This window comes from Haliotis cracherodii, unplaced genomic scaffold (assembly GCF_022045235.1).
Source record: "Haliotis cracherodii isolate W230 unplaced genomic scaffold, xgHalCrac1.p SCAF_13, whole genome shotgun sequence".
Lineage (NCBI taxonomy): Eukaryota > Metazoa > Mollusca > Gastropoda > Lepetellida > Haliotidae > Haliotis > Haliotis cracherodii.
Window position 1 is genome coordinate 15,308,747 of NW_027266268.1, and position 24,137 is coordinate 15,332,883.

Below are 24,137 nucleotides of genomic sequence, written 5' to 3' on the forward strand. Positions count from 1 at the left end.
GGTTAAGAGTCAGGTCACGTCTCTGAGCTTACCAATAAATTAACTGGGTTTTGCTATACATGTGTAATCCATTTGGGCTTATTAATTGCCTTGGTGTAAAGAAAGAATTAAACTTTATTGCAATCTCATTTAAATTGCGGGTCATGTCAGAACGACCTTTCATATGACCAATCAGAGAATCACTTATCAGATCATGAAAGTGACAGTTGGAATGTGATTTTTGATCGTGCAACCTTGAAAAAACACACACAGGGTATTCCCAACAACAGTTATGGGCTTTATGTCTGTATTCATACAATCTAGACCATCTATTAGCCACTCCAGAATGTTCTTTTGACAGTTTTAAATTTTTTGATTGTGTATATGTCAAAATATGTTTAAAAGTGTAGTCGCCAGTTTGAAACTTGTGCCGTAAAGCTCGATTAAACTGCCTTCTGATTGGCTATTGTCGACTTCTTCTTAGTCATGCATTGGTCGGTCAAAGCTCACGAAAGGTCGGTCTGACGTGCCCCGTAATGGGATGTCCTCAGATCTTTGTTTTGCGGTCTTTATTGTATATTCTCTTGTCAGACTTACTGCAAAGGTTTCACCTACTTTACCGATGCAACGAAATATGTATTATTGCATCTGCCTTGTTAGTGGCGAAACTCAGCTTCCGGAACTGGACTGGTGTGAAAAGGAAACAGAAATAGCTACCCCATCCGGATAGTCCCACCAATTAGCACTGTGGTCAGACAGACGAACAGTCCTTTCTTTACCAGCAGGGCTAAGGTTTAGCTTCATTCATGGATGTGGAGTTTGCCACATGGTGTCAGGATGGTTAGTTCCAGTCAGCACAAAATCCCCCATTTTCGCTAACTGCAGCGAGTTGTAACATAGGTGTTAATTGGCAGAACAATGGGGGATTATAGTATAGTCTGTTCCATCTCCTGACTACTGCAGCCACCAGACATAGTTTGTATGAACAATAATAACACAATTTTATTTTTATATATAGATTGATTTATTTTATGTACACAATTTAAAATAGTTTTCAGATGCATAACAACACATGACACTCATAGGACACTCGGGTACATATATAAAGTCAGGAACTCCCTGGGAGGCTGCATCTAGATAAAACATAAGTCCAGTGTCAACATCCCTATCTCTAATACCGTATTTGACATAATAAGCACCTAGGGCGCTCTCAAAATTAGAAATAGGGGGCTATTATTAGAATATTATTTTGGAGTTCAAAGATAAGTTTCGTGGTTCATGCTGACAGCCTGAAATGATTATGTACGACAGATAAATTTTTCCAGGATTTAATTGCCAATAATAAAGGGTGCATATAACACACAAGTGCGTATTATACGCGAATAGGGGAAGGAAGCGGTGCGTATTATATGCGAATAGGGGTGCTAATTGGGATTGTTCACTAGCCAATATATTAGCAAATCTCAACGTGGGCGCTTATTAGAGCTGGGCGCTTATTACGTCGAATATGGTACCCTTAATCCTCCCAAATTTCAGTTTTGAGCTAACTGGGAAGACCCCGTCAGGATGGCATAAAACATTACAGACAAAAACACTTTTTTGGTGCCAATCATTGTGTTTGTTGTAGTCGCATCTATCCATGGTTTCCTGTCTGGTACATCATCATGTTTTTTTACCATTGACTTCTTCTTGTTGTGTGTTTACTGTCTGTTTTAGTGAAATATCAGACCCGTGAAGATCTGGGGAAGAAGGCTTTAAAGGGATTAGGTGATCACGCTCACAGACTTGGTTGATACATGTCATTGATCCCAATTGCGTGGATCGATGCTCATGATGTCAATCACTGGATTGTCTGGTCCAGACTCAATTATTTACAGACCGCCGTCATATTGCTGGAATATTGCTGAGTGCGGCATTAAACAACAAACAAACAAACAAAACAAACAATCAGTGAAATATCATTAATAATTTTCTTCTTTCATTTGAAACTTTATTGTCTTGTCCATGTCATGGGAGAATTTCTTTGTCCATTGTCAATCCATTACAGCGATATATCATTGTTTCCTGTCTGGTAAAGCAACATGTCTTTGTCCATAATGTCTCCATAATTTCAACAATATGTGACCCACCAGGAGAAATGGGACCTTATGGGTGTTAGGATACAATTGTGCTATGATGTCATAAAGAAAGACGTTTGACGGCAACTTACTTCCATAAAATTCCCCATTTGTGCGGACCGTAAAAAATATCATATTTTTATCTCGTTAGTTCGTAATGTAAAAAGAACTTTATTTGAAATCATTTCAGGGGGCACGGGTGGCCCAGTCGTCTAAGGCGCCGTGATTTGCTGTGCAGAGTTGCGTCCCTTGGGCACGCCAGAAACCTATGATTGTGGGTTCGAATCCCGGTTCACCCCGATTATATTTCTAGGTTTGTCAGCACCATACCCGTGCTCGTGTGTTTCACCAAAGTGGTAAACGTCTGAGACCTGCATCACTTCCGGCTTTCCTCCCACATAAAGCTGACACGCCGTGATATAACTGGAATAATGTTGAAAGCGGCGTTAAACCCAACTCACTCACTCACACACTCAAATCATTTCAGCATACTTTCATTTAATCAGACATTATATAAAAAAAACTGCAATTATTACATAAACGGCCTGAAAATGGGACTTTGCAGAAAATGAGTCCAAATGTTTGGTACCATGTGTCTCTGTAATAAATATGAATTGAAGTTTATCATTTGTATTTTTGTGGTACTAAGATACTGTAGTTTTAATATATAATCAGTAGTCAAAAGTGATTTTTCACCCACAAGGTCCCTTATATCTCATGGATATATTGTTGTCCATTATCTCCTCTCTGTTGTAACAATATGTCATTGTCAATACCCAGACCAGAAATCCCTTATTAGCCTGATTATAGTCCTGTTGCCCTCAAACCTGTCTGTAGGTTTTACGCAGGTGGTAAATCACTACAGCCTATTATTTGAGCTGTTTTCTCATATAAAGTGATATTACCGAAATACTGTTTAGATTGGCACTCACTCACTCACTCACTCACTCACTCACTCACTCACTCACTCACTCACCAACCAACTCACCCACCCACTCACCCACCCACTCACCCACCCACCCACCACTCACCCACTCACCAACCCACTCACCAACCCACTCACCACTTACGAAGTCACTCACAAACTCACGAAAAATACCTTGGGTCAACTCCCACAGGGGAATAACGTATGATATTAGGGGAATATTGTAAAAATGTAAACTCAACCACACTCACTCACTAACTCATTCTTCTCTGTTACAGCAACTGGTACGTCAGAGCTCGGTGTCATCACTCCAAGAGGAGCAGCAAGGCTCCATCAACCTTAGTATGGAATACAACAAGGAGACGTCAATACTCACGGTACACATGATACAAGCCAGGGATCTTGTACCGCGGGATTTCAGCGGTACGGCGGACCCATATTGCAAAGTTTCGTTACTTCCCGAACAAAGGAGTATATTACAGAGCAAGATTCACAGGAAGACAGTGAACCCCGAATTTGAGGAGGAGTTCGTTTTTGAAGTGTCATCACATAAGTTAGCCATGACAACCCTGGAGGTGCTATTGTACGATTATGACCAGTTCTCCCGGGATGAGTGTATTGGACAAGTGCATGTGCCCCTGGAGTTGGTAGATCTCAGTGAAAAGGTTATACTGTGGAAGGGGATCGTACCTTGCGAGAAAAAGGATGTGAGTAGTGATGACTATTTCGTATAATTTTGTGTGCTTGTTGCTACATGTACCTTACATTGCATGGAGGTCTTCAGCAACCCTGCTTGCTGTAAAAGGTGACTATGCTTGTCGTAAGAAGCGATCAATGGGATTGTGTGGTCACGCTCCCTGACTTGGTTGATGATGGTCATCGTATCCCAGTTATGTGGATCGATGCTCATGATGTCAATCACTGGATTGTCTTGATTTGATTATTTACCGACTGCCGTCATATAGCTGGAATATTGTTGAGTGCGGCTTTAAACAACAAACAACAACATTGCATGTTTATTTTGAATATTATTTATCATCAACAGGTCGGTGGTTCGATCCCTGGCTGCATCATACGAAAAGACGTTATAAAATGATATATGTTGTTACCCTGCCTGGTGTGCAGCATTAAGGGGATAAAACAAGTACTGGTGGGAGTGGGTATATTGTGTCTGTGTGGGTATCCATGTTCCAACTGTGGCATGATATCTCAGTGGGCTGGCACTATAATAACAAGCATTTACTGGTCTGGACTAGTACATGAAGGCAGTGTCACTCATGTGCATGCACGTCGCCATATACTGTATTCGACGTAATAAGCGCCCCTCTCTAATAAGCGCCCACGGCGACATTAGCTAAGATATTGGCTATTGAACAATCCCTATCAGCACCCCTTCCAAGTGATCAATGTACACAAGACTTATTTATTCGTGTATAATACGCACTCGTGTGTTTTATTCACCCTTAATTATGGGCATTTAATTCTGGAAAAATATATTTGTCGTACATAAACATTTCAGGCTCTCAGCATAAACCACGAAATTTATCTTTCAACTCTGTTTTTTTCCACCAAAATAACATTCTAATAAGAGCCACCTATTTCTAATTTTGAGAGCGCCTTGGGCGCTTATTACGTCGAATACGTTAAGTGCAATTATCATGAACGTGATGTTAAACTCCATTTCACCTCACCGAATCTCTCAGGTACAACAGCAGTTGCTAAGGGAGGTGGACAAAGTCTCTTTATTTCTGGTCTTGATATTTATAACACATTCTGAAGAATACACATGAATCTTTAAACAGATGTGTTTGGGCTGATCAACGATCAATTGTTTAGCCCCAACTCTCAAAGAGTGTGTAGAATAGTACATCAGCAGAGTTGAGTGTCATGAAGAGGGGAATATCCGAGGCTGATTATTCTAAAGGAATGGAGAGTTACGAGGATATTCCCAAACTTAAAACACATCACAACTCTTACACTTTGACAAAACACTCTAAAGAGTGTACACATGCATCTTTGTAAAGATCAGCTTGCCACAGAGTGTAGCACATGTGCAACTGCATGAGGGAACACAACCAACTGTCCATTCCTACAAAATAATGCAGCACTCAAACAATACGATGAGGTGAGGTGAAATTGGGTTTAACGTTGCGTCAAAGATTATTGCACGTATATGGCGACGTGCATGCACGTGTATGTGTTTGTGTGTGGCTGCTTGTACTAGTCCGGACTGATGCCGATTTTATAGTGCTAGCACACTGAGATACCATGCCGCAGTTTAACATGAATACCCAACTCAGACACAGTATACTGACTCCAAGCCGACCAGTCCTTGTTTTAGCCCCTTAATGCCGAGCGCCAGACAGGGTAAAAACAAGTATCATCTTTTAACGTCTTTCTATGTGACGCGGTCGGGGATCGAACCCCGGACCTCCGCTCTCCAGGCGAACGCTCTACCACAAGATCACGGAGGCGGTTAACAATATGATGACGTCCATATATATATCTTAATGCTAATTTTTGTAATATGTATGAGAGTATTGTCAGACAGAGATTAAGCCACTTTACCCTCTGTCCGACATCCAGCTAATCCAAGGGGCATTCTGCCCTGACTTTATCACTTCTTTAAGGTCATGAAAAATGCAGAGACATTTGGAAAGTTATCTGTTTTCGCACACTCATGGACGATAAATCGCCAGCCATCATAAACATTTAAAAGAATGACTAGCCTCAAGAGGTTAATGTTGGGGCGTTGTTTTGTCTTTGGGACAAAAAATTTTTTTCTTGAAAATACTGAAAAAAATTTTTTTACTTGGGTTTAAAAACAAATTGTTTTTTAAAAAAAACATCCTCATTAAAATGTTATAAAACCTGAGAGACATATAGTAGGTTCGTGTATTATAGCAGTGGGATCAACATATTTGGTCCCAACAGAATTCTCGGCTCCCCACCTTCTGAATATTCAATAGTCCGTGATTAAACACCGTGACATCATATTATCCATGGCCAGCTGACTTCCTATATTTTAAAAGACAGTGACTGGCCAATGTGACATTTGCCCTTGACTAGATATGTAGAAATATATATCTGTATAATGATATACCATATTTTCTTGAGTATAGTGCACACTCTTTCTCCAAAAAATACGGGGGTGCGTATTATACACGCCAAATGAGTTTTGATGGTTTTTTTCCCAAATGCAAAGACATTACCGCAAGCCCCTGACACCAGAAATACCATAAGGAAGAGAATATATGGATGTCAAATTCTTTATTATGAGGAACACAATGTTTCGGAGTATATGCTTACTGTGTTCCTCATGATAAAGAAGTTGACATCCATATATTCTCTTCCTTATGTGTATCACTTCTAAATGCCTTTCGAAGACCAGAACTGCCATGTCAACAAATCTATCCTGGAATATGCAATGTAATCTTGTTATTACACTGTCTGGTTATAAAAGGTGTTCATTGTATATCTGGACTTATATTTGTAACCTATTTCATTAATTTTATTCAAAATTTCTTTCAATATTGTTTAAATTAAATTTCGCCGAAATCGTGTGTGAAGTAATCGGTAGATCGCACATCTCACCATTATTTATAGCAACCACGGTCAGATTACCACTATTGACGTCTTGAAACTAACTCTAGTTGACAGAGAATGGATACATATATCATATATGCCATACTTTGACTCGTTAAAAGTCATATTTTTTGTAGTTTGACGATTCTGTCAACTGTGACTGGTCAAATTGTTCCATGCGAAAAAAAATATCCGGCAATAGTGATCAGCTGCACCGAAGTGCTACGCTTATGGTTATTATTATTCTAAATATATATATTATAAGCTGCAGCTAAACTAACACGATATTGGAATACATTATTCCTGATAAAAAAAAGTTTCAGATAAAAAATTTTCTGATCATTGCATCAAAATTCTTTAATTTTAAATCATTGGGTAAGTTTAAACCGCATCACCGGTAGATTCCAAGAAAACGTGTGTATAGTTGATTGCTGTTTCCAGCCTAGTTAACGAGAAAATACAAATGGTAATCTTAATCTCTGCACGTAAAACAATGCTTGCAGAACAGAAAATACTATATAAATGATAAATCAACATGTCTATTGATTTTTTATCTCCAATTTCAAATTTGTACTGACCAAGTTTCTTATCACCCTTTCGTTTACCTGAATTCGCTGAAGTGACACAGTGTAATTTTTTTCTGCGTATAATACTTGAACAAATATTTTTCTCCAAAATACTTAATACCCTAGAGAGGGATGAGCATTATGCTTGGGTGCACACTATACTCAAGAAAATATGGTACTTGTTTCCACAGCAACATGCTATAGGGGATCTGATGTTCTCGCTTATATTTACTGGATATATTTACAGATATATCTGTATAATGATATACTTGTTTCCACAGCAACATGCTATAGGGGATCTGATGTTCTCGCTGTGTTATTTGCCCAGTGCTGAAAGACTTACCATTGTTGTAACCAAAGCCAGGAATCTCCGGCACTCAGAGGAAGGGAAGATAACTCTAGGTAAGTTCCGTGAGGCCATGGAGGTAGCCATATGGCTAGAGTGTTTGCTCATCATGCCAAAGACACGCTTTTAATCCCCACATGGGTACAATGTGTCAATCCATTTCAGGTGTTCCGTAACATATTGCTGGAATACTGCTAAAAGTGGTGAAAAACCACACTCTCATTGTAAGATGGGACCGAATTGGATCAGGCTGTTCATTCGTTCATTACATGTCATTGTACCCTGGGCGGCCGGGTAGCTTAGTGGTTAAAGCATGGGTACAATGTGTGTAGCCCATTTCTGGTGTCCCCCTCCTTGATATTGCTGGAATATTAATTGCTAAAATCGGCATAAAACCATACTCACTCACTCACTCATTGTACCCTGACAGTGTAACACATTCCTCATAATATCAACCACAGATGTGACAACATCCAGGCCGTGTGTTATTCCTGACTGCGGCAAAAAAACACACACAAAAATAACAGCAAGTGAGTTAAGCAGACACGATTTACTAAGTGAAACCCTTGGAAGAACTGTGTAAGAATAGGTCTTCAGGAACCCCTGCTTGCCGTAAGAGGCAACTATGCTTGTCGTAAGAGGCGCCTAACGGGATCGAGGGGTCTTGGTTGATAGTGTAGATCGATGCTCATGATGTCAATCACTGGATTGTCTGGTCCAGACTTGATCATTTACAAACCACCATCTGGAATATTGCTGAGTGTACAGTAAACAACAAACAAATGAAACATTACATGAAGAACTAACAACAAACAAATGAAACATTACATCTAGAACTCTGATGTGATATCTTGGTGGTGTCAGTGCTATCAATGTTATATTATCAATGTTGTGTTTAATATATATAACTCTTCCAAGAATGCTCTTATAAGTTCATTTTACAGGTTATCTGATGTATTCATGAAAAATGGCAATGTCCCCAACCTAAACCACCATGAGTATATTCACAAGATTCCGCCTCAGCCATCATATTGATTTGCTACACCTGGCCTGGAACATGTAATTAAGATGTCCAAATAAATGTCATGAAATCTTGCAGTCATCAGTTCCATTATATAATCTTTGAATCTCCTGGAATTCATCATATTTTTTTATCTGCCTTATAATACCATGAATTTCACTCACCATAAAGATGATAATGGTAGTATAACGGACAAAATGTATCAAATCCACAAAATTGGGGATGACTATTGATGTGGCTTTTTGCTGCTGCATTGTGTTTGTTATCAACACTATTGCATTACAAATGACTTTTGACATTGCCCCACCATATGATTTAGACTTTTTGGCTATGGTTTGAAGAGGTTGAAAACATAATGATATATTTATCTAGATACAAAATGAAATGAAATATGAATTTGAACTCAGTTGAAAATATCAGTTGAACCATAATACAAGCAAAGATGCAAAAATTGTCACATTTCCTGTCAAACACACCAATTTTATTCTTCTACTTTCACTGGATCTTGGGTAAATTAGATCATAAAACAAGCCATTACATGATCTGGGCCTGTGATGACATTTACTTTCAAACATTATCACTGCAATATTTCTTGTAAAAAGTTTGAACTTTATTGAAATTGTTTTTTCTCCCGAAATTTTCAAAATACATTGTCATAAATGTGAAGGTCATTTTTATTATCTTTCCGATATGTCAGTTTAGAGTGATAGCATCTTGTCAAGACACCCGTCAGCTGCAGGCCTGTGATTGAGTGGCAGATATTAACATCATGAAATTGACAACATGAAATTGACCAAATGAAATTACACTGAAATGATAATGCAGTGTTATATGAGAATAGACGTCCCATACAGTTCTTAAATAAAAAACCCCTATAATTTGTCCCTTGTAATTAAAATAAAATTATTACAGTTACTAAAATCATTTGTGTCAGTGTGAAATTTGTAATAACTAACATGTAAAAGTTGTAAATTCCTTTGTTTGTTTGTTGTAAATTAATGCCACACTCAACAATATTCCTGCTATCTCAGGGCGGTCTGTGAATAATTTAAATAAGTTTGGAACAGACAATTCAGTGATTGACGTGAGCTTTGATATATTTGGGCCATATGGGTTGCCATGCATCTACCAAGTCATAGAGTCTGACCACCCGATCCCGTTTGTTTCCTCTAACGACAAGCATAGTCACCTTTTATGGCAAGCATGGGTTGCTGAAGACCAATTTTAACACAGATCTTCACGGGTGAAACCCCTTTGTGTCTGGTGAACATTAGGATCATGCCCCCCTTTCATGTCCCAGACTTCCAGGCTACCTTAATTTTATGGCGCTAATTTGATAAATGTTAATAGGAAAAGACGGAAAGTCTTTCCAGTTTGAAAATTAGGATTTTAGGGGTGGATAGGTGGGCATTTTCATCCATTATGTGTGCCAGAGTACAATGATCATAGGTGGGGGGATGTGGGGGTGTTTGGGGGAGGGGCTGTTGTTGGTTGGTTGGGTATGGGTAAACAATATGGGTAGGAAGCAGACGTCATAAAATATATAAAATGATTTCAAAGTTATTATTTTTTTTTTTTTTGAGATTTGATTGGTTTTGTTAGTGAAAAAAAATATAAAAAATGTCTGGTCTCCTATAAATAGAACTTCAATTCATTTTTCTGGGATGTTTCTATTATCAAGTTTTAAAATATCCACTCAAAGACAGTGTTTCATTTCAGCATTTCAGTCTCTGCCAAACATAATTTGAGATCATTTCTATTTTAAAAACCATTGTTACTGAATAAAACAACCTTGCAATACAGATTTTGGTTTTCTCAAAATGTTTAATTTTTAAGGCCTCGATCTCAGCCTACATTGCATAAGGGTCTGTGGGATAGCTTATTGGTTGTAGTGTTCATTCTTCACTCTATATTGCTGAAATATTGCTAAAATCATGTCAAAACCAACTCACTCTGAGTGTGTCTCAGCTCTTACAACCCTGTACACATGACCCCTATAATGTAATTATAAAGCAGATGGTGCCAATCTTATTTTTATTAGTTCAATTTATAGCCTTGAAACATTTCAAGAGACTATTTTGGCCACAAATTGACAGATAATATGACTAATGATAATTATTTGATTATCAATGTCAGGATTTTACGATTAGGCACAACCATGTCAAAATCAATATCTTGCACAAGAAAGTAATTTTTTTTCCTAGGGCTACAGCGTTTTTATCTGGTATTTATCATTCATTGTACATATCAATAGAGTTGTTTGCATGTGATGAGGATGGTTCTCATATATGAGATTCAGATATCGTAAATCTGTACATGCTCCATTTCTCATTCGATTCAGATACCGTAAATCTATCATCCTACATTTCTCATTAGATTCAGATACCGTAAATCCATCATGCTCCATTTGTCATAAGATTAAGATACCGTAAATCCATCATGCTCCATTTGTCATTAGATTCAGATACCGTAAATCCGTACATGCTCCATTTCTCATTAGATTCAAATACTGTAAATCCGTACATGCTCCATTTCTCTTTGATTCAGATACCATAAAACTGTACATGCTCCATTTCTCGTTAGATTCAGATACCGTAAATCCAAGAAGCTCCAATTCTCATTAGATTCAGAGATCGTAAATCTGTACATGTTCCATTTGTCATTAGATTCAGATACCTTAAATCCGTACTTGCTCCATTAGATTCAGATACCGTAAATCCGTACATGCTTCATTTCTCATTAGATTCAGGTACCGTAAATCCATACATACTCCAAGATCATGTACTTTCGACCAAAATACAAAATAATAATTCTTGATCAGCCACGACTGTTCCTATTCCACCCCATGAGAAGGTAGAGCTTGATATTCAACATGGCCACTACTGCAACCATATTGTAAATGCTATTTCTTCCTATTGATCAGCCATATTTGCAAGTAGCATTAAGAATTTGATATGCAGAATTATGAGTATATAATGAAAGGAAGATAATTTATAGATGTCAACTTCTTTATTATGAGGAACACAACATTTCTGAGTATATGCTTACTCCATCAGGTGAATGAATGTCATGAGGCAGAGAGAATATATATGTACATGTAAGGACAAAAAAATTAATAAGATAACAAAAGGTGGAAAATAACAAAGGGTAGAAACTAACAAGGGAAGCCAACAGATGATTGGCTCTGATAGGTGATTAGCAATAGACAATGGAAGCCAGCACTTTACAGTAATTAGCACTGATAGTATGGAAGCCAGTATATAATGTGTTTTTATGTATACTCTGTAACCCTGTTTATAACATCTCCTGTAAAACCTCTGGGTTGATGAAGCTGAAATTGTATGCCTGTGATCCTAAATTTTGCTCATACTGATTTTAGATATTGCTGTCATCCTAAAAATGTACTTTTCACCTACAGCTTTTCATTTCGGCATGTATCAATGTGACATATTGTTTCGTATTTAAAGGTCTCAGGAAATATCTTAAAGGGGCTCTAATCTCTGGCTTCTTCCCAGCTGTCTAACACTGTCTGCTGGGGCTTACTGTCTGCCATGAGTCGATTTGCACGAGACAAGAGACTGGGCTACCATCTGTAATGACAGCGTTCATAAACTTTGAGGCAATACCTGTACGCATTTCTGTACACTGATTGGTTATCCGTGATCTTTAAAGATTTTGATATTACAAAGGGTGCATGTTAATTAATTTCTCCAGCTTAAATTAACAGACAAAAAGAATAGCGGAAGCTCATCAGATGTCGTTATTTGGAAATACCCCTGACGGTTATATTCCTACAGTGAAAGTTTTTTCTGATTTCGGATTGCGTGATTAATACGATTGCTACTCCCTTGTCATCCATGTTTCCCGGTACATTGTATAACTCTACACCTGTTTATTTGTCATCATTCACTTGATGCTCAGTTAATGAATTTATTACAGGTATAATTAGTGGTAGCAGCACTCAGATTACCTGACGAAGGTTCCCATTTGGCATTTCTTGTGTCTAGGGTAATTACTCCACTGGTTTGAATTGGGGTGAAATGTGTATGTTATGTAATATGCATGTGACAGTGCAGCAAGAGAGGAATGATTGGCTGAGTTACAAAAAAACATTCATCAAAGGATCAACCGAAAATATGTTCATTGATTAATCACTGTTATCTTGCACAGTGGATTTGTCAAGAGTAAGTGTTTACATGTGTAGGTTTACTAAAGCTGATGGAATACGGCCATATCTTGGTGTGAAGTGCCAATTTAAAAAAACATACTTTGTTCAAAGGATTAGCCGATAATATGTTAATTGATTGCTTATTGTTATCTAACTCACTGGAACTGTGGACATTATGAACATTGTTGTCATGTGTGCTATCTCAGCTGACCAATGAGACTTGACACCTACGTGAAACACCTGAAACAATCTACAGTGAACCAACATTATTATCCAGTTCTAATATCCAGAATACTATATATATTCTAAAATATTTGATGGTTACAGTGAGTGAGTGAGTATGGTTTTATGCCACTTTTATCAATATTCCAGCAATATAATGGCGGGGAACACCAGAAATGGGCTTCACACATTGTACCCATGTCGGGAATCGTTGAACCCGGGTCTTCAGTGTGACGAGTGAACCCTTTAACCCCTAGGCTACCCCTCCATCCTTGATTGTTACAAAGACACGTGACATCAAACAAACTTCTTCGTACAGCTGCAGATGTATGGGATATTTTCCTTTATGTGGATATTCATGTACACTACTTCGATACAGATCTGCCTGAGGGGCACGGGGGGCCCAGTCGTCTGAGGCACCGCTTTTTGCTTTGCAGAGTTGCGTCCCTTGGGCATACTAGAAACCTATGATTGTGGGTTCGAATCCCGGTTCGCCCCAATTATGTTTCTAGGTTTGTCAGCACCATACCCATGCTCGTGGGTTTCACCAAAGTGGTAAACCTCTGAGACCTCCCACATTATGCTGACAAGCCGTGATATAACTGGAATACTGTTAAAATCAGTGTTAAACCCAACTCACTCACTCAATCACTCACAGATCTGCCTGGACTACACAAACTTAAAAACAGTGGCTAGTGGAAACATATTTCCTCCATGAAAACATGGACAAATTATATATCAATCACTGTATTGTCTGGTCCAGATTCGATTATTTACAGGCCACTGTCATATAGCTGGAATTTAGAGTGCAGCATTAAACAACAAACAAACAAACAGAAATGATGGATGCCTACTTTAGTGTATTTGGAAGATTGTACATCAAGCTCAGGTACTTGTACGATCCACACCTAACTTGGAAGGAATATCAAGCAAAAAGATGTCTGAACTGAACAATGATTTATTCATAGTTGACCACAGGTACATAGTCATGACGTCACTCCCGATGCTGCGGCATGTGACGTATTGCGTAAAAGCGTGTGCATATTGGTGCTCACTATATGTAAACAAACGTAACGCAACATTTCTCCCCCTTGAAATGAAAATCAGTATTGAGTGATATATGTCGCAGCACCTCATAGATATTGATAGCCCTATTTGACTGGTTAGTAGAGAATCTCACCCGTGTGTCTTCTGAAGAATCTCACCCGTGTGTCTTCTGAAGAATCTCTCCAGAATGTCTTCTGAAGAATCTCACTAGAGAGTCTTCTGGAGGATCTCACCCGAGTGTCCTCTTAAGAATCTCTCCAGAGCGTCTTCTGAAGAATCTCACCCAAGTGTCTTCTGAAGAATCTCACCCGAGTGTCTTCTGAGATCAACCATATCAATTAGAGTTGAAAAAAGTTACCAAGAATATTTTCACTTTTATAAACAAGTCTTGATATATTTTAGCTTGAAGACACTCGGGTGAGATTCTAGTTATCATCCAAATTCTTTCTCAATCTCAAGTTACCTACAAATGTCAAAACTACAAGAACCATATTTTAATTTTAAGTACCATACGGAATTTAAATACAAATATGTTGAATGTCAGTTTTTTTAAACTTCTCAATTCTAGATTCTCAATGGCAGCCCAGTGGTCAAAGCTGACACAAATGTGTAGAGTTGTGTCCCTTAGCCATGTAAGGATGTACTAGTTGTGAATTCACTAATTATGATCGTTGGTATGTCAGCGGCATGTCTGTGTGTATGAGTCTTACAAAGAGTTAAATAGAGAATCTCATCCAAGTGTCTTCGGAGATCAAATCAAGAGAATTGATAAAAAGTCTTGAGCGTATAAAGTACAGCTAACAAGGTTCAATGGCAGGGAGAGTAGTGAGGTCATTTGATTATGACATCATGGTAACCAATGACATCACAAAGGCCTGCAAAGCATTGTGTTGTAATCTCATTGAAGTGATGTGTCCCTATCTCACACAAGCATTTCTCCTGTGGGAGCCAGTTTTGGATGATATATATATATATCATTATTTCATTTTGCTAGGCTGTATCTCATAACTATCAAAATCACACAAAAATATCAATATATCATTTTCATTTGAATGAGCTCTTTGCATGAACATTCCTACAACAACACACATATATTACTATATAAGAATGGGGAGTACATCTCAAGGGGCTATACACTCGCGTGCCAGTTCCGTTACAGAGCTATTTGTAACCAACCTTGTCAAACTTGTCGTAAAATCATGATTAGTATTTTTCTTTGACATTATCCTATTATCAGGAGAGACTAAAACCACTTTGAAGATTCTTCATAAAAAAGGTTAATAATATTCTACATTCCACTTGGGGGTAATATAGACGTGATGTATTCTTGATTATCTCATACGAAGGGCACATAAAGTCGGGCAGTATATTATTCTGAGGTAAATTACAATATTAAAATGTTTGTTCAGTGAATGAGTGCAATTTATAACACCATGAATTATTCGCCTTTCTTGAAAATAATATAATTACTGTTTGAGAATCCTGTTCACCGAAAATTACTGTTTGAAGAAAATGAGTTTGATCGGTGATTTTCAAACAGGCTGTCCAATCTATCTTGCAAGTTCTCTACATCAAAGCAACTGGAAGAGATACATTTTGCTGCTAATGGAGACGTTATGACATAGTCTGTTAATGATGCAGATTTTATATCAGTTTAGAAAGTAGATAAATCAGTTTAAAGTTGAACTAATGAAGAGCAGGGAAAAGTTTGTTTTGGACTTCCTGGAAATGTCAAATTAAATTGGTATGGAAATTACTCAAAATTCATTATCGGATGACAACTAGATATTCTCGTTATGATTTTTAAACATATAAAGTGGCCGAATATGACAGAAGTGATTGACAAAGGACAATATTCAAGGAGTACAAGGTTTTAACAGATGAATACTGCATCTTATATGCATATAAATTGTGAATGGATGCATATAATTTACATTGCAAGTCCTGAGGGATGCAAAATGGTTTGGTTGCAGATGCCTGGGTTCATTTACATGCATTTCAGGGGGCACGTTGTGGGCTCAGTCCATATCCGATGTCAGCCAAATGGCTGATAATTAAATTATTTGCCCCAGCTTTTACAAATGAATGGTAATAAAAGTACACTCAATTAATATGGCAATCATCCTGGGATTCTTTCGGTGATAGACATTGATGTTAAATAAGACAATCTGTACTGACGACAAAATTGTTGATAATATATGACTCAAAAGAAGTTAAAGAACACCCCATTTTTACATATGACTAAAGTTAATGTGTCATGGCTGCTTGTATTGGAACATGCAGCCTTCTGACTGTGAGTGTTCCTTAACTTGTTTTGAGTAGTATATATCCTACATTGAATAAATGATTGTTGAATAAATTAAGTTCAGGGTTCTGTATTAATGGGTAAAATGTCAACAATAATTCATTTCATCGTTGGTTTGTTCTCCATGATTTGTCTAATGAACAAAGCCAAATCTGATCTAAAACCTTTGAAACCATAAAAGCAGTGGTGCAATAAATATATTTTGGTGATTCCACAAACTGTGTAATGATTTTTCAATCTGTCTCAATCAGACGTTTAGTTTGTTTCCACGGTTACCACATTTGAAAAAATTATTTGGGAGCCCCATTTGTTCTCTTTTCATAGGGGTCATGTGATGAGGTTTGGTATTTCCATGGTAATGACCTCTTCAAACATCACACAGTGTGTGTCATGAGTTTGTAGCAATGAACAGTATCTTGTAGGCTTGTGTAGAGTCTGTAGGCATGTGAGTTTAATTTCTAAGTGTATGCAGAGTTTTGAAGGTGTGTAAAGGGTTTTGAAGGCATGTGAAGGGTTTTGAAGGCGAGTGAAGGGTTTTGAAGTTGTGTGAAGGGTTTTGAAGGCAAGTGAAGGGTTTTGAAGGTGAGTGAAATGTTTTTGAGACATGTGAAGGGTTTTGAAGACATTTGAAGGGTTTTGAAGGCGAGTGAAGAGTTTTGAAGGCATGTGAAGGGTTTTGGAGACACAAGAAGGGTTTTGAAGGCATGTGAAGGGTTTTGAAGGCAAGTGAAGGGTTTTAAAGGCGAGTGAAGAGTTTTGAAGGCATGTGAAGGGTTTTGAAGGCAAGTGAAGGGTTTTAAAGGCGAGTGAAGAGTTTTGAAGGCATGTGAAGGGTTTTGGAGACACAAGAAGGGTTTTGAAGGCATGTGAAGGGTTTTGGAGACACGTGAAGGGTTTTGAAGACATGTGAAGGGGTTTGAAGGCGAGTGAAGGCTTTTGAAGCTGCGTGAAGGGTTTTGAAGGCAAGTACATGGGTTTTGAAGGCATGTGAAGGATTTTGATGTTGTATGAAGGGTTTTGATGGCAAGAACATGGATTTTGAAGGCATATGAAGGGTTTTGAAGGCGAGTGTAGGGTTTTGAAGTTGTATGAAGGGTTTTGAAGGCAAGTACATGGGTTTTGAAGGCATGTGAAGGATTTTAAAGGTGTGTGAAGGGTTTTGAAGTTGTGTAAAGCATTTTGAAGGCAGGTGAATGGTTTTGAAGTTGTCTTAAGGGTTCTGAAGGTTTTGAAAGCGAAGGCATGTACAGGTTTTTGAAGGTGTGTGAAGGGTTTGGGACTCAGGTGCAGGGTTTAAAAGGAGTGTACAGGGTTTTGAAGGTGTATGTATCATTTGGAAGACATGGGCAGGGTATGCTAAATTGGTAAAGTTATGTGACGTGCAAAGAAAATGTAGAATGCTACATGCAATTAAACAAGCTGTTATCCATAAAATTGTACATTTTCGTATTTACTCCTCAACTTCTAGAATGCCACTCAAACAGTGCAAATTGTTTCAGTCCATAATACAATGTACACTGAAGTTGAAGGTAGTGCTGATTGCTACATGTTATCTGTCCAGAATTTGTTTGCATTGCAACATTCTATGGAGGGAAACCAATCTATCGAGCTGTAGAACTCATTTGTAGCACTTGTGTAGAACATCTGATGACAAACAACTGGATCTATGATCTGCTATCAAGGGACCTTCGCAACAAGGCAACTCCATCAAGGCCATGTTTGACTACGAGAAATCATCTTCTTCAAATTAAACCTCCGATGCACATTAACTTTAAAATTACCTTACAAATTACACAGAATGGAAGGCATTGACAGGTGTTTGCATAGTTGCCTTATGCAATTCCCAGACCTAATCATCTCTCTCTTTACATCAACCAGTTATTACATACATTGAAAGCAATATTGGCACAGTAACTATGACCATTGAACAAAATATCTCATGTCCACTTAAGTAAAAACTTCAAAATCGAACTCAAACAGGGACTGGCTTTCATCCTCTAGTCGTCACAAAAAGACTGAGTGCCTTTTAATCAAACGCACTCGGATGCTAGTTTCCACTTCAGTGATGCAATAAATGATCAGCAGGATACAAATCCAGGATTTTCTCCTCATTAGCCAATAATGCAGCACTCAATACTAATACTTTCAAGGACAGGTTCAATGTGATAAAGCCCACTTTGGTCCTCAAATAACGAAATAAGTTAATGATATATAATTCAAAAGTTAATTATTAGCTGAGTGGAGCTTCAATTTGGTTTATTGTAAGCTCTTTCCTCTTTAATCACATATTTTCAGGATTTTTATCCATGGTCTTTTGTCAAAATAAAAATAAAATCTTTTTGAGAACATGTTTTTAAGGTGATCTAGAAGAATTGTCATGAAAAGACATGAAACACTCTTTTTGATAAAAAGTGAAAGAGTTTAAAGTTCTTTTCATTACTGAATTTAGTTCCAGTCTTGGCAGGAAGAAAATAGGATTGTCTCTTAATTGTTTCACATTTGTGAAATATTTAAAAAATGCAAAGTAAATTATTGAGGAGGCCTCTCAATCTAGATGGGTTTTTTTAACATTGGCATCATTTCAAATAGCATTCATTATGAACACCACAGACCTATATAAGTCTGTGTAAGCACTAAGACCATTCTAACTCTTACTGTCAAGGAAAGACCAAAGACAATCCAAGCACTAGCTGAGCTCAGGACTGTGGTCAAGCTCTGGTCCTGTATTTCAACACATGTTCCTAGGCTGGTAAATCTAATGAATTAATGGCTTTGCCTGATGGCTCGTCAAAATTGACATGTCTCTTTCGGTCATCAATATTCTATTTTGGGGTGCTTTTATGAGCCAGGAAATGTCACTGAGGGTGCCCTTCAACTGGGAATAATAACGTTTCTGTTGCTGATTGTCCACGCTGTCACCTTCCGGACTCACCTGAAACTGGTTGAAAATTGCAAATGTTATTGAAGACGCACGGAGGACCATAGAATGAAATGAGATTAAGAAGGGTATTTCGTGAGGCTAGCAGCCATTAGGTCAGGAGAGTGGCTCAAACATTGTACTGTCTCACATTGGAACTGGACCTCAATAGGTCTAAGAGTGAGTGAGAAGGGTTTAACATTGCTTTTAGCAATATTCTTACAACACTCATGCAACATTCTTGCAACACTACAGTGACGCTCCAACAATGTTGCAGTATTTTCCTGGAATTATTCCAGCAATATTATGGCAATATCCCTCCAGTATTGCAGTATATTCGGGGAATATTCCAGCAATAGTCCCATGATATTTAAGGAATATTCCATATACTGTAAATCTTGAAATTAATGCGAGCGTGAATTATGTCAACAATAAGATGGCCTCACTGCACACTTAGGATAGCAGGAGGGGTAGGATTTGCACTTTGCATCCAACTGAGTTTTCAGTTTGTTTGATGCTGCACTCAGCAATATTCCAGCTATATGACGGCGGTCTGTAAATAATCGAGTCTGGACCAGACAATCCAGTGATTGACATCATTAGCATGGATCCATGCAATTTGGGATATGATGACTTTAGTTGCCCCTTCCGACAAACATGGGTTGAAGACCAGTTTTTAGTGTAATGAGGGAGTGCTATCATTATATTTTCAAGTGTGTTTGTTCAATTTCAAGCATGTGATAATACATATTCAGAAACGTGAATGGGTGGATTTAAAAGCAGCTTTTCACCATGATGAAAATTTCAGATTGGCATGAGGTAAGAAACAAATTCGAAAAATACAGCTGGGATTATCTTCTGATACTGGTGACACTCAGCAATATTCCAGCTATATGATGGTGGTCTGTAAATAATCAAGTCTGGACCAGAAAATCCAGTGATTAATATCATGAGCATTGATCCAAGCAATATGAACACGATGATATGCATCAGCCAAGTCAGCAAGCCTGACCACTCGATCCCGTTCGTCGCCTCTTACGACAAGCATCCTCGTCTTTTACGGCAAGCTGTGACCCATGCTTTAAATGCCTGTCATATATGAGAGTAAAGCTTAATGATGAAAAAAATATATATATATCAAAAAACCAATATCTAACCATAGACTGCATCATTATTTGTTCAAAGGCTTTTAAACCCGTGAAGATTCAGGGGTAGAATAGGTCCTCAGCAACCCATACTTGCCGTAAAAGGTGACTATGCTTGTTGTAAAAGGCGACTAATGGGATCGGGTGGTCAGGCTCGCTGACTTGGATTATCTGGTCCAGACTCGATTATTTACAGACCGCGGTCATAGAGCTGGAATATTGCTGAGTGCGGCGTTAAACAACAAACCATCCATCCATCCATCCATCCATCCATCAAAGGCTTTTCGCTGTGTTTCCTTAATTTAGATTGTAAACCCACTCAAATCATTGTACTCAATCAATTCCACTTCAAACAACATCTGCACTGACACAAAAGGATTCTCATTTAATTTTGTCATGGTAGAATGGAGATAAACCCTCTGTGTTTTGAAATTTGAGGTCATGCTTAAGTGCTCTGTTCTAAATGAAATAAGAGGTGTATAATCTACAGTGAGGCTACCTCAAATTTCAGACCGCAGTGTATCTCCTAATTCATAGCTGTAACAATGCTGTTTGTGTTATTAAAGGGGCACCTGGTGCCCATGTCCAATCTAGACCTGCAAACATCAGCATGTCATTATTTATTACCGGTGCCCGTGAAGATTCCGGGGTAGAATAGGGCTTCAGCAACCCATGCTTGCTGTAAAAGCCGGCTATGCTTGTCGTAAAAGGCGACTAACGGGATCGGGTGGTCAGGCTCGCTGACTTGTTTGATGCATGTCATCGATCCCAATTGCGTGGGATCAAATTCAAAAAGTCATAAACCTACTGAAATGAATCCAAAACAGTTTAAGTCCTGTGAAGATTCCAAGTTAGAATTGGTCTTCAGCAACTCATGCTTGTCGAAAGAGGCGACTAACGGGATCAGGTTGTCAGGCTCGCTGACTTAGTTGATGCATGCCATCTCATCCCAATTGCATAGATGGATGCTCATGATGTCAATCACTGTATTGTCTGGTCCAGACTTGATTGTTTACAGACCACTGTCATATAGCTGGAATATTGATGAGTGTGGCATTAAACAAACAAACAAACAAACAAACAAAAACTGTTTTTTGCAACTCCTATTCAGTAACCTTATTTTTCTAAACTTCCTATTCCTCTTTCAGATCCATATGTGAAAGCAACCTTATCCTTTTCCGGGAAGAAGTTAAAGAAGAAGAAGACCTCAACAAAACACAACACAACAAATCCTGTTTGGAATGAAGCTCTGGTGTTTAACCTTGGCAAGGAGTTCCTCAACAATATATGCTTGGAGCTAGCTGTATACCATGACAATAAGATCGGTAATGATGAACTGCTGGGCAAAAGTCAGCTCGGTCCCGCCTCGGAAGGAGACGAGATAGCTCACTGGAAGGACCTCATCAGTGCCAAGAGTGCAGTTGCTAGGTGGCACAACCTCAGCTGACGCCAGGAAGACGACGAGATGACGGAACTAAACAAAGCCATGTGTCTCAAATGGTTGTGAAGTGGTGATGCTGTACCCAGCGTCAAGACTTCTCGGTTTTGGGTTTCCACTATGTCCTCCATCACCTGTGAAAACATCTGCAGCTTTGCAGTGATGATGCTAATCCAAACAACAACTTAAGCCATGATCTGTTTTTGGTGAGAGCAAAATCAGTAAATGCTCTGACCAGTGAATGTTTTGAAAAGATCACACAATGGGCAATAGTTCTCATGCAACATGTGACCCAGTCTTGGCACACTCCAGTGAACTCATTGTTTCATATGGTTTTGTGCCTGGCAACAGGAGGGATTGCTCAGAGTTTGGCTCATTTTACTTTCAGCTGTTATACGCAGTCTCATGTCATCGCTTGACTAAAAATATAGGTCATGACTTTGCTGTATCGTGGCCAGATGTATTCATTGGTTATGGAGGAACATAGAGTATCCAAAGCCACGAAGTATTGACGATGTGTTGTACTATCAGTGGTATAAGGTCGCAGATTGGGACAAAATACAAGCTGTTTATCCTTCCACAAGCGGCTACAGTGCTATGACCATGTGAAAACAGTGTTAATGTTGCGGAGTTAAAACGTTGACAGGCATAGCACTTGGACTGCTTGTGGAACAGGGCCCTGTGTTTTGTGGGTATTCTGCATACCAAGCTCCACACCAACCTTTACTTCAGTGATTAAAATTGGGATGTCATGTCATTTCTTGACAGCTGGTGTCATCAAAACTAGTGCTGATGTCATTAGTTTTGTTGTAGTGTCATCAGATGTCATGACATCATCAATTCCTGCTGTGATGTCATCACCTTGTGCTCTCCTGTCATCTCTGTCGTCAGAGTGGTTTCAACATGAAGTTTTCGCTACTTGTCTGATGAACGATGTGTTTGTGTGACCTTAACCTTGGAGGATAAATGACCTTGACCTCAATTTCATGACATGTGTCATACAAGAAGAAATATGGCATTTGACATACTACAATGAATGAATTCAGTGACAAATGGATTACAAAATATTGACTATGATCTCTGAAAATGACCTTCACGTTTTCTCACGTAACCCAACTCTTGGTACATACATTCAGTTGAAATGTCCATCATTGAAATGTGGATTCTGAGTCACCAAAGAGAAGTTATAAATACATACACTGCACTGACCTTGATTTACATGACCTTGACCTACTGATCTCTGAACTTGATATGAAATTACACAGAAGCTGAACTATTTGAATGGTAACATTATCTACAGCTACTGTGAATACAATCTGACACACCATAATATAACTTGAATACTATTCAAAGCAGTGCTAAAACCCAACTCACTCTCACACAAGTAGGAGTTTTACTGTGTTGATATTGCCTTTCATCGGATCACATTTCTACCTGGTGCACCTTACGATGCATAACACATGTGCCATATCAGTTGGAGCGTATCCAAGGCATCAGCCTTTTTATATTCAGGACGTTGAGGAGGATCCTGGATATTTAAAAAAAATGTGATGGTTACAGCAAATGCATTTTTTTGTCTCAGGTTTTACAAATAACAAACAATTATGGACAAACATGATGGATTTTCTGGCAAAAAACATGCAAATTTACAAAAAGATATTTTTCAAGAACAAAATTAGATATCTTGAAGCAGTAACACAAAACATTATACTGTTAATTATAATCACACACACACACATCACACACACACACACACATCACTCACACACACACATGACACCACACACACACCGGAATATGTTTCCCTTACCACAGTTCTCTGTTTTTTGGATCAAAGAAATTGTATTGTTTGATCATATCTTGAAGTATATACACCTTGCTTTCAGTGTATGTACAATATCTGTGACACGTTTCCTTGTTAGTGATCACAGAAATAATGTTTTTTTTTGTCAGTTCCTTAACCATCAAAACAAAACCCTAAATGACACAATTCCTATACATGCGATCAAACTGCACTAAATACTATTATTACCACCTGATGTGTTTTCTGTGATCTGTTAGATGTGATCTGTGACAATGTTGATGATTCTACATCCAGATGGCAACAGACAGAACGTGTCCATGTAGGTGTCACTGTGACTCCATGGAGCCATGTAGGTGTCACTGTGACTCCATGGAGCCATGTAGGTGTCACTGTGACTCCATGGAGCAATGTAGGTGTCACTGTGACTCAATGGAGCCATGTAGGTGTCACTGTGACTCCATGGAGCCATTTAGGTGTCACTGTGACTCAATGGAGCCATGTAGGTGTCACTGTGACTCAACGGAGCCATGTAGGTGTCAATGTGACTCCATG

At 38.5% G+C, this 24,137-nt stretch overlaps 1 protein-coding gene across 1 annotated transcript in view; it reads left to right on the forward strand.

Annotated features, from left to right (window-relative positions):
* The window catches only part of LOC139458968 (synaptotagmin-5-like), a 90,794-nt gene extending 66,984 nt beyond the window's left edge, over positions 1-23,810 (forward strand). Inside the window, exons 3-5 of the mRNA XM_071240409.1 lie at positions 3,300-3,728; positions 7,454-7,574; positions 21,492-23,810. Of these exons, the coding sequence (XP_071096510.1) occupies positions 3,300-3,728; positions 7,454-7,574; positions 21,492-21,790 (849 nt within the window). The 3' untranslated portion in view covers positions 21,791-23,810. The remainder of the gene's footprint in view (positions 1-3,299; positions 3,729-7,453; positions 7,575-21,491) is intronic.
* Positions 23,811-24,137: the final 327 nt, after the last annotated feature.